This window comes from Panthera leo, chromosome F3 (genome assembly GCF_018350215.1).
Source record: "Panthera leo isolate Ple1 chromosome F3, P.leo_Ple1_pat1.1, whole genome shotgun sequence".
In the NCBI taxonomy this organism is placed as follows: domain Eukaryota; kingdom Metazoa; phylum Chordata; class Mammalia; order Carnivora; family Felidae; genus Panthera; species Panthera leo.
The window spans coordinates 59,327,305-59,340,888 of NC_056696.1; the positions used below are offsets into that span (position 1 = coordinate 59,327,305).

Genomic DNA, 13,584 nt, shown 5'->3' on the forward strand with positions numbered 1-13,584 from the left:
TTGAATCTCAGCTGCATCTCTCACTAGATGTGTAAATGCCCCAATTTACTCATCTCAAAAATGAAGATAGTAATCGCATCCTCTATTGTGAGGGACTATTGTGAATATTAAACAAATTGATACGTTTAAACACCTTAGGATAACACCTGGGCGTTAAGAAAGAACTCAATAAACATTAGCTGCAATTAATTAGCTTCCCCCCCCCCCCCGCCCCCGACCTGATGTTTATTCTCTTTCCCTGTTTTGATGTCATTTAGTTTCCACTAAATTGTGGATTTCTTTTGACAAGGGCCAGATACCTGTCTTTTGACCTACATCTTTCCCCACACCAGTCTAGTGTCTCCAAGGCATGAATGATAGCATAAAATGGAAGCTCAACCCATCTGTGTTGAATTACTTCTTCCCTTAGGGATAAAGGCCCAAGAATTCTGAAGACCTCAGCACTGGTATACACAGCCTACCCCTATCCCCCAAGGCTACAAACAAACACAAAAAACAAAAAACAAAAAAAGACCAAGCCGGCCACTAGTCCTAATTTCCATCACCAACCGACCATTCCACTACTCACGCCCCTTCCCAATCTAAGGGGATCATGGATGGGACCCCCAAGGAACCCCCGGAAGCCTGAACGAACCCCTGGGAGCCTCAATCCGGAGACTAACAGCGGCAACTCGTGGGTGGGATTTGGTAGTTTGGAAAAGGAGGCACCGAACCAACATTGAGGGGAGTGGGAGGTGGGCTGGTTTGGGCTGGACCAGGAACCAGAAGCTGCCAGAAGGGACCCGCGTTGGGACGGCGGGGTGGGGGTGGGGGTTCCAAGGTCGCAGGGACCGGTGAACGAGGAATACGAAGGAGCGGGCGACGGAGCGGCGACAGGAGCGCGGGCCGCCGGGGCGGAGACAGCACGGGGTAGCGGGTTCGAGCCCCTCGCCGGGGCCGTGCTGACGTGTCGCCCCGGAACGCCGCGGCCTCCGGCGCCGCCCCGCCCCGCCGCGCGCCCCGCCCGCCGCGCTCCGCCCTCGGCCCCGCCCGCCGGCGCCCGCCCCGCCTCGCCTCCGCCTCCGCGCCGCCGGCTCCCCCGCGGTGACCACAACATGGCTGCGGCGCCGGGGCTGCTCTTCTGGCTGCTCCTGCTCGGGCTGCCCTGGCCGGTGCCGGGCCAGCCGTACGCGGGCACGAGCCGGCGCTTCTCGGAGCACAAGCTGTGCGCGGACGACGAGTGCAGCAGTGAGTGGCGGGAGGGCGGCAACGGCGGCAACGGCGGCAACGGCGGCGGCGGGGCCGCGCGGGGGCGGGAGCCGGGCACCCCCGCGAGCCGGTCGGGGGCGCAGGCCGGGCGGGCGCGACAACGGGGTGGGCGATCGCCGGGGCCGTGCGCCGTCCCCTCGGTCTTCGGCGCCCGCCGGCCCCGGTCGGGGGGCTGCGCCTCCCACTTGTTGCCAGCGTTTCCTTTCCCTCTGCTGATGCGGCGGGGTCTTAGGGGTGGCGGTGGCCCCCGGTTTCCTCGGGGGCGGCTCGCAGCGCTAGCTCCCGCCCGGTCCCGAGGGGAGTCGGGACACATGGGGTACGCGCCGCGCGCCCTGGGCTCCCCGCGCTGCAGGGAGCGCTCTCCTGCCCCCGCCGCGGGGACTTGGGTGGGTGCAGTCGGGGCGCCCATGCGCCCAGGGCTCGGCGGGTGCTCTCCCCGTGGCGGGTCGGTGGTGGGGCTCGGGAAGTGCGCGCTGGCGCTGCCCCTTCGCCCAGCTGCTTTCTCGGATTTGGGGCTCCTACCGCCTTCTTGACAGGGATTGGAGTTTGGGTTTGGGACGAGCCCGGAGTCCAAGCATGCAGTGTATTCCAAGGTCTCCGCCCCGGCTCTGCCTCAGTCCTGTCATTTCTGTGCTTGGGTGTCTCCTTGCAAACAGCCAGGCAGGGAGGGCACCTTCGGAAGGCCAAAATCTTTCGCTCTCGAAAGAGGCCAAGAATCTGCATTGGCCACCTGGGACCAGCAGCCTCCTCTTCTTTGCGCAGGAAGCGGAATTGTTCCCCAGTCCTAGATTGGGGGTGGGGGATGGACTGTGGGCGGCGAGGAGGCCAGAGATGTCCAGAATCAGATGAGGATTATTAAAGTAATCATAATGCATTCCCCCAAGGGTTTCATAAACGCGATCAGCTTTAGCTTTAGTCACTTGTGTTGTCGGAATCTCTCCCTCTGTGTTTGTGGGACCAGAATCATTCTTACCGTCTCCCGGAGGGTCTTGAATAACCTTGTAACTTAGTGACAACCAATGTTCGTAAATTGTAAACAACACATATAGAAAAAATATTCATGCCGAAGAGGCCGCATGGCTGCAGTTTATTTATATTCAAATCGGTGCTATTCACAAGCAAATTTCATAATTGGAGGAGTTTGTATCCACTGCAACACCGTTCAAGAGGAGGAGGCATCGTGGATTGTGTTAAACTGGTTCCTAGAGGTAACCTAGGGCTGAAGCAACTAAACACCGCAAAAGTGGAGCCGATTTTACAGTTTTTGCCTTCAGTTTCATCTGAGCAAACCCAGATGATTAGCAAGTGGGGTTGGCTAAGACCGAATGTTTGCTATGCTTTGCTTTCAAGGACTCCCTGACTTGGGTTCCTCAAAACCATAGTTAAGGTGGAGAATCACATCGCTGATGCTTCCTTAGTACAGAGGCATGGTGTTGGAAGGGCCCGTGGTTGTCACTTAAGTTGAGAAATGGCGTGTGTCCAAACAGATGTAACTGAACGACCGGCAGCGGCTGAGCAGGGTCTGGGACCGTGTTGCATAAAGTGTTTGTTTAGTAAGGTGTGCGCGTGTGTGCTGTCCTTGTGTACTTTCCAGACAGTTGTTTCACTGTGTGCATTATGTTGTCATCTAGTTTACTGTTATAGATTCTCCGTGATCTCTTCTAAGGGGGAACAAAAGAAACATTACCACTTCCAGTTCTGATAGGACCCCCAATCTGAAATTGCCCATTACCTTCACCCTGGCCTTTCCCCAATTCTATCTGGATTTGGATGGCTGGGCATATATTAAAATAACCGGATTTTAGCGTCAAAATTCAAAGAACCGCCTTCAAATCTATGTGTTCACCCCCCCAAGTATGTATTTAAAGATACATTTTAATGTATTTATTGCTAATTGGCTTTAAGAAAAAGTATTCTTTCCATTCACCCTTCTTTTTCTCTGCTATTTAATTGCGTCTATTGTCCGTTTCATCTTACATCAGAAACTGTGTATTTGGCCACCAAAAAGAAAAATTCTGCTTCTACCAGTTTCTAGATCCAGTGTGATTTATGTCCTGCATTTTAAGACTGAAGGTAACTACTGAACAATTCTCATAGTTTTGCTTGTCCCTGCAATACGTGATGCCCACTTGTGATTTTTGTGTATAGACATAAATAAATGAGGGTATTTTCCCTTTGTTTTGAAACCTTTGTAATGTTGGGGACAGTCAACATTACCTACTGTCATAATAATTCCACATTACCCTGTCATGTGATTGGACCCATAATAGGATGTGATATACTTTCCCGTTAATTTATCCAGATACTGCACGGGAAGAACAGCGTGGCCTCAAGTGAAGTTGACAATGTTTACTGCTGCTGCATGGTAGCAGTTACAGCCACTTAAAGATCGTGCCTTTTAGTGTTAGTTCAAGTTAATTGACCCCTCGGGGTTCCTGGGTGCTCTCCCCTGTTCCTTATTACCTCGGCATGCATTCACGCTTAAGCCAGACAGCATCTGCACTTGAATTTATCCAGTCGCACAGTGAAGCTTTTTAGGATTATGAAACAGCAGAGATTGAGGACAAGAAGGTTAGAGAGTTTCTCTTGAGACCAGCCATGTGTGGCAGTGGACTCCCTGCTTTTCGTTTCCCGGCATTATCCTTAGAGAAAAACAGAGAAAGCGGCCCTCTCCCCTGTCTACTTGTAGGAGATGATATATAATGATAAAGCTCTAAAGATTTTAGTTAATTGGAGCATATGAATCGAAAGCGATTGATTCCAGAGAGTACTGGAGAAACTTGATTGTTATTTACAGAATAGAAGAAACCTCCTTTCCTGATAAATCAGCGTGGACTCTGAAAGTTGAATCCTGACATCTATTTTTTTTTTTTTCCTCTCTTTTTTTTCCCTGCCTTGTCTTTACCTACAGTGTTAATGTACCGGGGTGAGGCTCTAGAAGATTTCACAGGCCCCGATTGTCGTTTCGTGAGTTTTAAAAAAGGTGACCCCGTATATGTCTACTATAAACTGGCAGGGAGACCGCCTGAAGTTTGGGCTGGAAGTGTAAGTACAAATTTGACACTTTATTTTCTTACTTTTTATTGGCTTCTGTAGGGCTATGGGTTTAAATAACTGTTTTCTTGGGGTCTTTGATGGTATTCACGTGTCCCCTCTGCTGGACTGGGAAAACAGGATGGCTGTGTGTCACCAGCAGGCATCAGGCCTGGCCCTAGGTGGGGGCTCTGTTCCTTAAACAGGCCCCAACTGCTTCTGGTTATTGCTGATCAGCATTAAGTCATGAGCCTTATCAGCTGTTGCTCCTCTGTGCACAGGAAAGGTTGAAGTGGCGAAAACTGAAAAATTCTGAACTTCATTGCCGTGAGCATTAGCCCTAATCCTGTAAACTTTGTGCAGGACTGTGTTTCAGGTGTTCATGTTTAAAGTTGATTGTTTCTTTTTTTCTAAATTATTATTTTTTAATTTTTAAAAAATGTTTATTCATTTTTGAGAGAGAGAGAGAGAGAGAGAGAGAGAGAAGGTGGGGGAGAGTCAGAGAGAGAAAGAGACACAGAATCCAAAGCAGGCTCTGAGCTGTCAGCACAGAGCCCGACGCAGGCTTGAACCCATGAGCCATGAGATCGTGACCTGAGCTGAAGTGAGATGCTTAACCGACTGAGCCACCCAGGTGCCCCTCTTTTTTTTCTAAATCATTAACATTTGTGAAAGATTGGCAGGTCTGGAAATAGGCAGCCGAATCGTGTATATTGTTACCGGTCTGTTAAAAGAGCAAAATGCCCTTTTCACTGTGTGTTTTTCTCGTTTCCATGTTTTGTTTGCATCTTCTGGGTCAGGCTGCTGCCCACCCCCGCCCCCCACTCTTCAGACACTTGCTCCTGGAGGGCCCCCAGCTGTTGTCTTCCTGGGCAGTTTTACAGGTGCCCTGATGGCAGATGTGGAAAGCAGTGACTCCGTCGTGCTTTAGAATTTAAAAAAATTTTTTTTTAATTCAAGTATAATTAACACACCGGGTTATATTAGTGTCAGGTGTACAATATAGCAGCTCTACAATTCGATACGTTACTCGGTGCTCATCATAATAATTGTGCTCTTTAATCCCCATCACCTATCTTCCCCCCCCCCCCCCCCCCCCCCCCCCCCCCCCCGGCACCCAGCTGTTTGTTCTCTGGATTTAAGTGCCTGTTTTTTCGTTTGCCTCTTTTTTTCCTTTGTTTCATCTCTTAAATTCCACCTATGAGTGAAATCATATGGCATTTATCTTTCTTTGCCTGACTTATTTCACTTAGCATTATATACCCCCTAGGTTCATCCATGTTGTTGCAGATGGCAAGATTTCATTCTTTTTTATGTCTGAGTAATATTCCAGTGTGTGTGGTGTGTGTGTGTGTGTATGTGTGCACGTGCATGCATGTATGCACACGCTATGTCTTCGTCTGTTCATCTATCTATCGATGGACACTTGGCTGGCTTCCATGTTTCAACTGTTGTAAATAAAACTCGGGCTTTGATGTTTTTAATGAGGAGATTCCCTAGGAGTGACCTGATTGAAAGCCTTATGAGTTATCGTCCTTTCCTTTCTAAGAAATGTGATGTGTGGACTGCTTCTTTACCAAAAGGAGTGAGAATTCTTCATGTGCTTAGGATTATCCAAACTTCCAGATATCCAGTCCCTGCTGTGGAAACTTTTACTTTCCATAAAATACCAGACAACAGAAAATAAGGCTTGAGAAACCTACATAAGGGGAAAAATAGGTTCATTTTGTTGGTGTTACAGATTCCTGGGGGGGGGGGGGGGGATCTTTTTTTTTTTAGTTTTTTTTTTTTTTGACGGGGGGGGGGGGGGGGGGGAGGGGCAGAGAGAGAGGGAGACACAGAATCTGAGGCAGCTCTAGGCTCCAGCCTGTCAGTACAGAGCCTGACATGCGGCTTGAACTCATGGACTGCCAGATGGTGATCTGAGTTGAAGTCGGACACTCAGCTGACTGAGCCGCTCAGGTGCCTCCCTAGGGGTGAATCTTGAGCGACCAACTAGCTGGTTAGGTTCAGCCCTTACAATTTAGGCAGAGTCCCGGTTGAGTCACTGTGTACAAAGAAGGATCTGTTCTGCTTCCTGCAAGTCTGCCGCGTGAGATTTCTTGATAATCTTCACTCTGGGAAAGTTTTTTCCATGTACCTAGGCCTGTTTTATACACGGTGAAGTGGTTGAGTTGGAGCATTTGGTAAGTGAGCTTGACATATATGGCGTTTTCCTTTGGCCATATTCACCTGTCATGGTGCCTTCTTAGGGAAGCCCTGCCCTCAGCAGCCCAGCCAGAAGGGATCTTGCTGTCTGATAACTGTTCAGGTGGCACTTTGCACTGCTCACGTGGCATCCCCTATATTGCCTTTTTTTTTTAAGTTTATATATCTATTTTGAGAGAGAAAGAGCGCATGCTGGGGCGTGAGTGGAGGAGGGGCAGAGAGACAGGGAGAGGGAGAATCCCAAGCAGGCTCTGCACTGTCAGTGTGGAGCCTGATGTGGGGCTCAATCTCACGAACTGTCCACCCAGGTGCCTCGCAGAATGACTCTTGTTTCTGTTTCTTAGTTTTCATCCTGCAGTCTTTTTTGGTTTCTTAGAGTTTTCAGATTTTAACTGCCAGTGTAGCAGTTTTTAATTACCCTATCTTATCTAATCTTCAAGGCTGTATTCTATCTAGTGCTAAGACTGGCTTTCACATATTTGCCAGATAGAACAACAGCACTCCTAATGAGGCTATTTCAGGAGTTGGTGAGAAGTAAGCCTTTTTTCCCTTGGTGGATTGGATCTGCCGCTCAGCCTCCTTCCCAGTGATCTGCTTTTCCTTCCAGACACAGTCAGTAGAGGACAGTGTGTGCCTCTCAGGAGGATGCTCTGTGTATTTTAGCTGTTAGTGCTATAGATAAACGGGGTTATTTTCTCTAGAGGTTTACTTTGCATGAAACTAAAGCTTCTTGTGTACAGTAGTATGAATTTTATTTTCTCTGCAAATACTCAAAAATCTAGTTTTTGAAAAAGCTACTACAGCCCGTTATATCAATAAATATTTGCTGTTTTATTGTAGTCATCACTTACTTTAGGAATTTTATATTCTTTTTTTTTTTTTTTTTTAAGTGTATTTATTTAAGTAATCTCTACACCCAACATGGGGCTTGAACTCAGAACCCTGAGATCAAGAGGCACACACTTTTCCAACTGAGCCGGTCAGGTGCACCTGATGTGCTCAGTTTTAACCATAAAATATACAAACACTTTCTGTTATGTAGGTCTTTTATCTACTTCAGAAATCTAGCTCTGTGTTTAGAATTAAGTTGCATGATGAAAGGAAACTTCAGTGGTTTTAGAAAAATTGACTTTAAAGTATTCTGTACTTAATTTTCATTGGAATAATAATCCGTGTAATCATCATAGCAATTATCTGTCTCTTGTGGTTGTACCTACCTACGTATCTATCTGTGTGTTTCTTCTCACTGATGAAAAGTCTGTCGTTTGTATTTCTTATACAGAATTTTGATTGGTATGTGTTTCTTTTGCCTGTTTTTTCATATAGGTTGGACGTATTTTTGGATATTTTCCAAAAGATTTAATCCAAGTAGTCCATGAATATACCGAAGAGGAGCTACGGGTTCCCACAGATGTAAGTTATGTTATGGATTTTTAATTTTAATTTTAATTTTTTTTGGTTCTCAATTATAAATTGCCTTTCATATTCATCAGTTATAGTCAGTTAATGATTTTTGAAAGTCCTTGTATTTGGGCCAGAAAAAAAACAAGTTAACATTTGTGTGTCAGGTTTTAAATTAGAATCAGGTAACTTTTAAAAATAGAAAAAAAAGAAAAATGTTTGAAAAGAATTTATGGGAGACTGTGTCATTATTTGGTAATTGTCTAATATGTACAGTCATATAGGGTTTCTTTTTGCTGCTTTATATGAGAAAAAATTAAGAATTCAATATCTTTGTACTTAGTTATTAAGAGCTATACCTTTTTGTAGGCTAAAGAAGAAGGTCTCTCCATTAGAAAACTTTACTCATTGAATAGCTCTTAGACATTTTAAGTGTAGAGAAATCAGATTAAATGCTAAACTATGTACTAGGTCAGAAATGCCAATTTATAATAGTTTTCTTTTTCTTTTTTTAAAGTTTATTGTTAGATTGTGCATGCAAGCGAGGGAGGGGCAGAAAGAGAGGGAGAGACAGAATTCCAAGGAGGCTGTGCATTGTCAGCACAGAGCCCAACACGGGGCTCAAACCCATGAACGATGGGATCACGACCTGAGCCAAAATCAAGAGTCCCATGGTTAGCTGCCCCTACAGTGGTTTTCTTATTACTGATTCTTTAGTGATTTAAGGGATTATAGTTACGTTACAGGTTTGGAAAAGGGAACCTAAGAGATTCTGAAAAGGTCTGGTCTCAGATCTGCATGGTACTGACTGTACATCCTATAAAGCATTCATCTGGGTGCATGACATAGCTCTGTGATGGCAAGGATTCTGTGTTCTGGGATCCTTAGTCCTGCGGATCATTTTCTGGCCTTTTTTTAATTTTTTTATTTTTTATTACTTTTTTTTATTTATTTAGTTTGAGAGAAAAGGAGAAAGAGAGAGGGGAGAAGGGGCAGAGATGGGGAGAGGGAGAGAGAATCCCAAGCAGGCTCTGTGCTATCAGAGCAGAGCCGGACGCGGGATTCGAACCCACAAATGGTGAGATTGTGACCTGAGCTGAAACCAAGAGTTAGACGCTTAGCCAAGTGAGCCACGCAGGCGCCCCTGTTTTCTGGAGTTTTAAAATGTGTGGTAATTGATGCCTACCTTCATTCAGAAATCTTTGAGCAGTTTTTTAAGTTTTTTTTGCAGTGCTACAGATATGCAGGCAGCTGGCCTAGGGCCATCGTTGGATGAGATTGGCAGAATATATGAAGTCTCAGAGCCAGTGCTGTACTTAACATTTCTTTGTAGTCTCAAGGGTCATAAAATCAGCCCCATTACCTGTCTGGCCTCATTCCTAATGAAGAGACTCCCCAGGATATAGGTGTGAGACAGCAGTTCATTGGCCGCGGTGACCTCACTTGTTTGGGAGTCTGCCTTAGTGTACCTCCACAGCATGCTTCTCTCAGTGTTAAGAAGGTGGCTTGGAAACGGATGTGGTGAAAAGAAGAAATTCATCCCTACTGCACTGGTCAGGGCTCCTCAGACTTTGGTGAGAGTTCAGTTAGGAGAAGAGAATTACCTGTGTTGGCTTTTAAACTTACTTTCCGTTTATGGCCCCATTTACGTCAAGTTGCTTACTATTGGAGGAAAGGAAGAATGTAGGTTTATGCCTAGTCCTGAAAGCAGACCTTAATGACACCTACCACCCTGATGTAGAATAGAGTATATTCCTTACTGAATCTTGTTTTCAAGTTGTACTTGAGGTAATAGTTAAGTGGGGAGCCCCCTGACACCCTTATTTGTGCCTTTAAATTTTTATTGCCCATGCACCTATAATTTAATAAGGCTGTATTTAATAAGGCTTCCTAGGCTGATTTATCTTTCCCAGCGCCAAGAAAATATGAGCCAAAAAAAAAGTCTGTGTAGACTTAGAGCCTGACAGCAAGGTGATTCTGCCTGTCTCTAGCTGGTTAAAGAGAGAAGGATAGTCTGGAGGGCACAGTGATGGGGAAGCTGGATCATCTTCCAGCTTCTCCTGTGCATATTATTATGACAGGAATTCCCAAGACATCAGGCACAGTTCTTGGGAGTTGGGGGACCCAATAAATGACACCCTGTTTTTCTCCACTTGTGCTCAGAACAAATTGAGAGACTCAGGAGTCAGGCATGTGGAGACCAAAGTATCACTATTACTTACTGATAAAACTTTTTGGTGAACATGGCTTGGGTGTGCAGAAGTAATGGGTTTCCTAACTTTGTCGTGTGGAATAAGACAGATGTACCCAGCCACAGACAGGGCTAGCTAACAGGGCTGGCTAGCCTCCCCAAGGGGGCGTCCCTATAAAACTTACAGCATGGAGCGGAGAGGATATGTGTTCCCTCTAGCAGGTCCCAAACAGAAAACAGGGATGGTGCAGAGCAAACTCACCAGCCACGTGAATCCTCGGGAGGAGACGATGAAGGGAAATCAGGAATATTACTCAGGTAGGAGTCCTTCTCCGTGGAAGCAGGAAACCAAGGAAAAGTGGATACCCGCTTTTATTCCCCTCCCACTACCCAAGAACAGTCATTGCCCGAGGTTGGCACAGAAGCCCCTCTAGATCCAGTTTGAGGTTAGCCTTCATTAGCACGGGTAAGAGTTTGCTCTTGCGACACGTAGTGACATGCTAATGTTTTTCTTTCTCTTACAGGAGACAGATTTTGTTTGTTTTGATGGGGGAAGAGATGATTTTGACAATTACAACGTAGAAGAGCTTTTAGGATTTTTGGAATTGTACAATTCTGCACCTGGAGATTCTGAGAAAGCTACAGAAAAAACCGGGCTTGAGGACACACCTCTTGAAGTACTTGAGGAAAGCGACCTTGCACCTGAATCTGAACTTGAACCTGAACCAGTAGAACTTAACTCAGAGGAGAGAGAAAGTGTGTTCTCAGAAAACTCGAAGGAACTCAGGGAAAGATCTGCGGCTCAGAGGAACCACCCTCACTTAAACAGCCAAGCAGATCATGCTCAGGGAGACCAGCTTGCATTTGAACCTTTTGAGGAAATGCTACAAGATAAACTGAAAGTGCCGGAAAATGAAAACAACAAAACCAGCAATGGGTCTCAGCTCTCGAGTGAACAGGAGAAGATTGATGCTTATAAACTTTTGAAAAAAGAAATGACTCTGGACTTAAAAACCAAATTTGGCTCGACTGCCGATGCCCTTGTCTCTGATGATGAGACAACCAGACTTGTTACTTCATTAGAAGATGATTTTGATGAGGAGCTGGATACTGAGTATTACACAGTTGGCAAAGAAGATGAGGAGGATGAAGAAAACTTGGACGACCTGCCGTTACTGACCTTCACACACGCTGGGGAAGATGTGAAGGTCCCAATGAAGTCTGGAGTTCAGAAATATCCAACAGATACAGAGCAGAATACAAATGAAAAGGATAAGGTTGAGGTGACTCAGCCCCCTGGCATCAAAAACTATGATCAAAATATACTAACAACCTGGGAGGATACTGTCTTCTCCTTCACAGATGGTGACAGACAAACAGGCTTGGACATAGGGAGTTCTGACCCAGAGGAAGGAAGGGAGGGTGGTGACGCATTCATCCCAGATAGCAAATGGGGGAAACCACAATCAGCACCAGATTACGCCAACCCCCAAAAAGCAGAAGATGGGCTTTTGACTGTAGAGGCCCCTAAAACAAATAATGACAAAGACCCGGAAATTCACTTTACAGGAAACGGGAGGAAAGTTGAGGAATCCAAGAAGGGCCTGGCGCAGGCTGAGATGGGGCTGGAGGGGAAGCAGGAAGGCATGAAGGCACACGGTCCTACTCAAAGCAGTGACCTCGGCTCTTTGCCAGCTGCTGGAAAGAGTAAAGACATGTCGGAATCAGCTTTTGATAACAAAGAAAATGACCTAGAAGGAGCAGCTGTTCACACGTCAAAAGGAATGCTCCATGAAGAAAAGCCTGCAGAGCGGATTTTGGAGGGTGGCTCGGAGCGTGAAGCGGTACCCAAAGCTGCAGGGAGTCAAGTGACCGAGGAAGGGATGGAGCAAGAATCCGTGGGCATCGCACCAATGCCGGGGGGTAGTCCGCATAACGCATCCAAAGACAACGCGGAAGAAGTGCGCGCTTTAGTAAGTGCACCAAAACCGCACACGCTTTCACTGGAGCCTCCACACGAAGGATTTCAAGAGGAACAGCGTCTTAAGACTGACGGTCAGCCTAGGCCTTCCCCTCCAGATGAAGCTGATTTGCCAAGAGAACCGGAAGAAGAGGGTCCCACTGTGGGAAGAAATCTTTCCTGGCCACAAGGAAAAGAGGTGGCCCATGCACGTGATAGGCAGATGGATGAGAAGTTACAGCTCTCCAAGGAAGTGGTCGAAGAGGACTCCTCAGGGGAAGAAATGGCTACTTACAAGCCCACGGCGGGCACGCAGGAAGTGGAGACAAGAGGCCAGGTGGATAGCCTGGAAGTGCCAGGTTTCCATCCCGAGACACCAGAAGCAGAAGCTGATTACGGCCCTGAACAACTACTGGAGGATGAAAATGCTCTAAGTGCAAAACAATCTAAAGAAAAAAGCCCTGAGATTCAAGGTGGGCAGTTAGATGTTCATCCTCAGGCCCCCGCAGGGGCCATGTTAGGCACCGTTAGTACTGATGCAGAAGCAGAAGGAAACAAAGGAGAAACTAGTAATGTCTTGGAAAATGAAAGAGAAAGTGGAACTTTGGGCAAAGGGGTGGACCCAGGGGGCAGGGAAGCGGGTGGTGGGGTGGTGGAAAAAGAAAGCCCTCTTGTGGGTAAGAGAGCACAGAGACCATCTGAAGGAAGTGACTCTCCTGACCAAAAAAATCAGACCCCAGAGTTAGGGGAAGTGTTTGAGAATCAAGATTCTGATCATTTTCAAGACAGCCCTGAGGAATACCTGAAGACCTCCGGGCCCGCTGAGCAGCCCCGGGTGGAAGGACTCTCCAAAGAGGACCAGGAGGACTTGGAGAGGGTGGCGGACACAGAGGGCCAGGGGTCTGCAGTTGAGGAGCACGACGGCGACCTGTGGCACTGGACTGCGCACAGGGCTGTGCAGCCGCCGCACGGGGACCGGGGGAACGACTTGCCTATCCTCAGCAGCTTCTTTAAAGACCAGCAGTCTCTGCGGCGGTTCCAGAAGTACTTCGACGTCCATGAGCTGGAAGCCATGTTCCACGAAATGTCATTAAAGCTGAAGTCCGCGCAGCGGGAGAGCCTGCCCTATAATGTGGAAAAAGTCCTGGACAAGGTCTTCCGTGCGTCTGAGTCCCAGATTCTGAGCACAGCAGAGAAGATGCTGGACGCTCGTGTGACCGAAAACCGAGAGCTGGGCACCAAGGAAAATAACATATTTGAAGAGGCGGCGGTCCTTGACGACGTTCAAGACCTGATCTATTTTGTGAGGTACAAACACTCCACCATGGAGGAGACCACGCCGCTGGCGACGGCTCCACCCACGGAGGAAGGCTGGGCTGGCGCCACGGAAGGTAAAGCGCCTGCCTGTGGCCTTGGGGAGTTGGGCTTGAGAGGCAGGTGGGGCGCAGAGTGGTTGGGGAAGTGCCTCCTGCCTTCCTGGTAAAGCTCTGTCCACAGTTTGCAGTGTGCCTAAAGGTGAGGGACAGCACTGTGACATCCACAT

General features: G+C 47.4%; 1 protein-coding gene across 8 annotated transcripts in view; it reads left to right on the forward strand.

The window, feature by feature from the left end:
* Positions 1-1,052: 1,052 nt before the first annotated feature.
* Positions 1,053-13,584, forward strand: part of MIA3 (MIA SH3 domain ER export factor 3) — a 54,396-nt gene continuing 41,864 nt past the window's right edge. For 7 of the 8 annotated variants that reach the window (XM_042925353.1, XM_042925354.1, XM_042925359.1 and 4 more), the window contains exons 1-4: positions 1,053-1,227; positions 4,160-4,293; positions 7,816-7,902; positions 10,606-13,432. In XM_042925353.1, coding sequence (XP_042781287.1) covers positions 1,095-1,227; positions 4,160-4,293; positions 7,816-7,902; positions 10,606-13,432 — 3,181 coding nt within the window. In that variant the 5' untranslated portion in view covers positions 1,053-1,094. The remainder of the gene's footprint in view (positions 1,228-4,159; positions 4,294-7,815; positions 7,903-10,605; positions 13,433-13,584) is intronic. The other variant, XM_042925357.1, reaches the window with a different exon arrangement.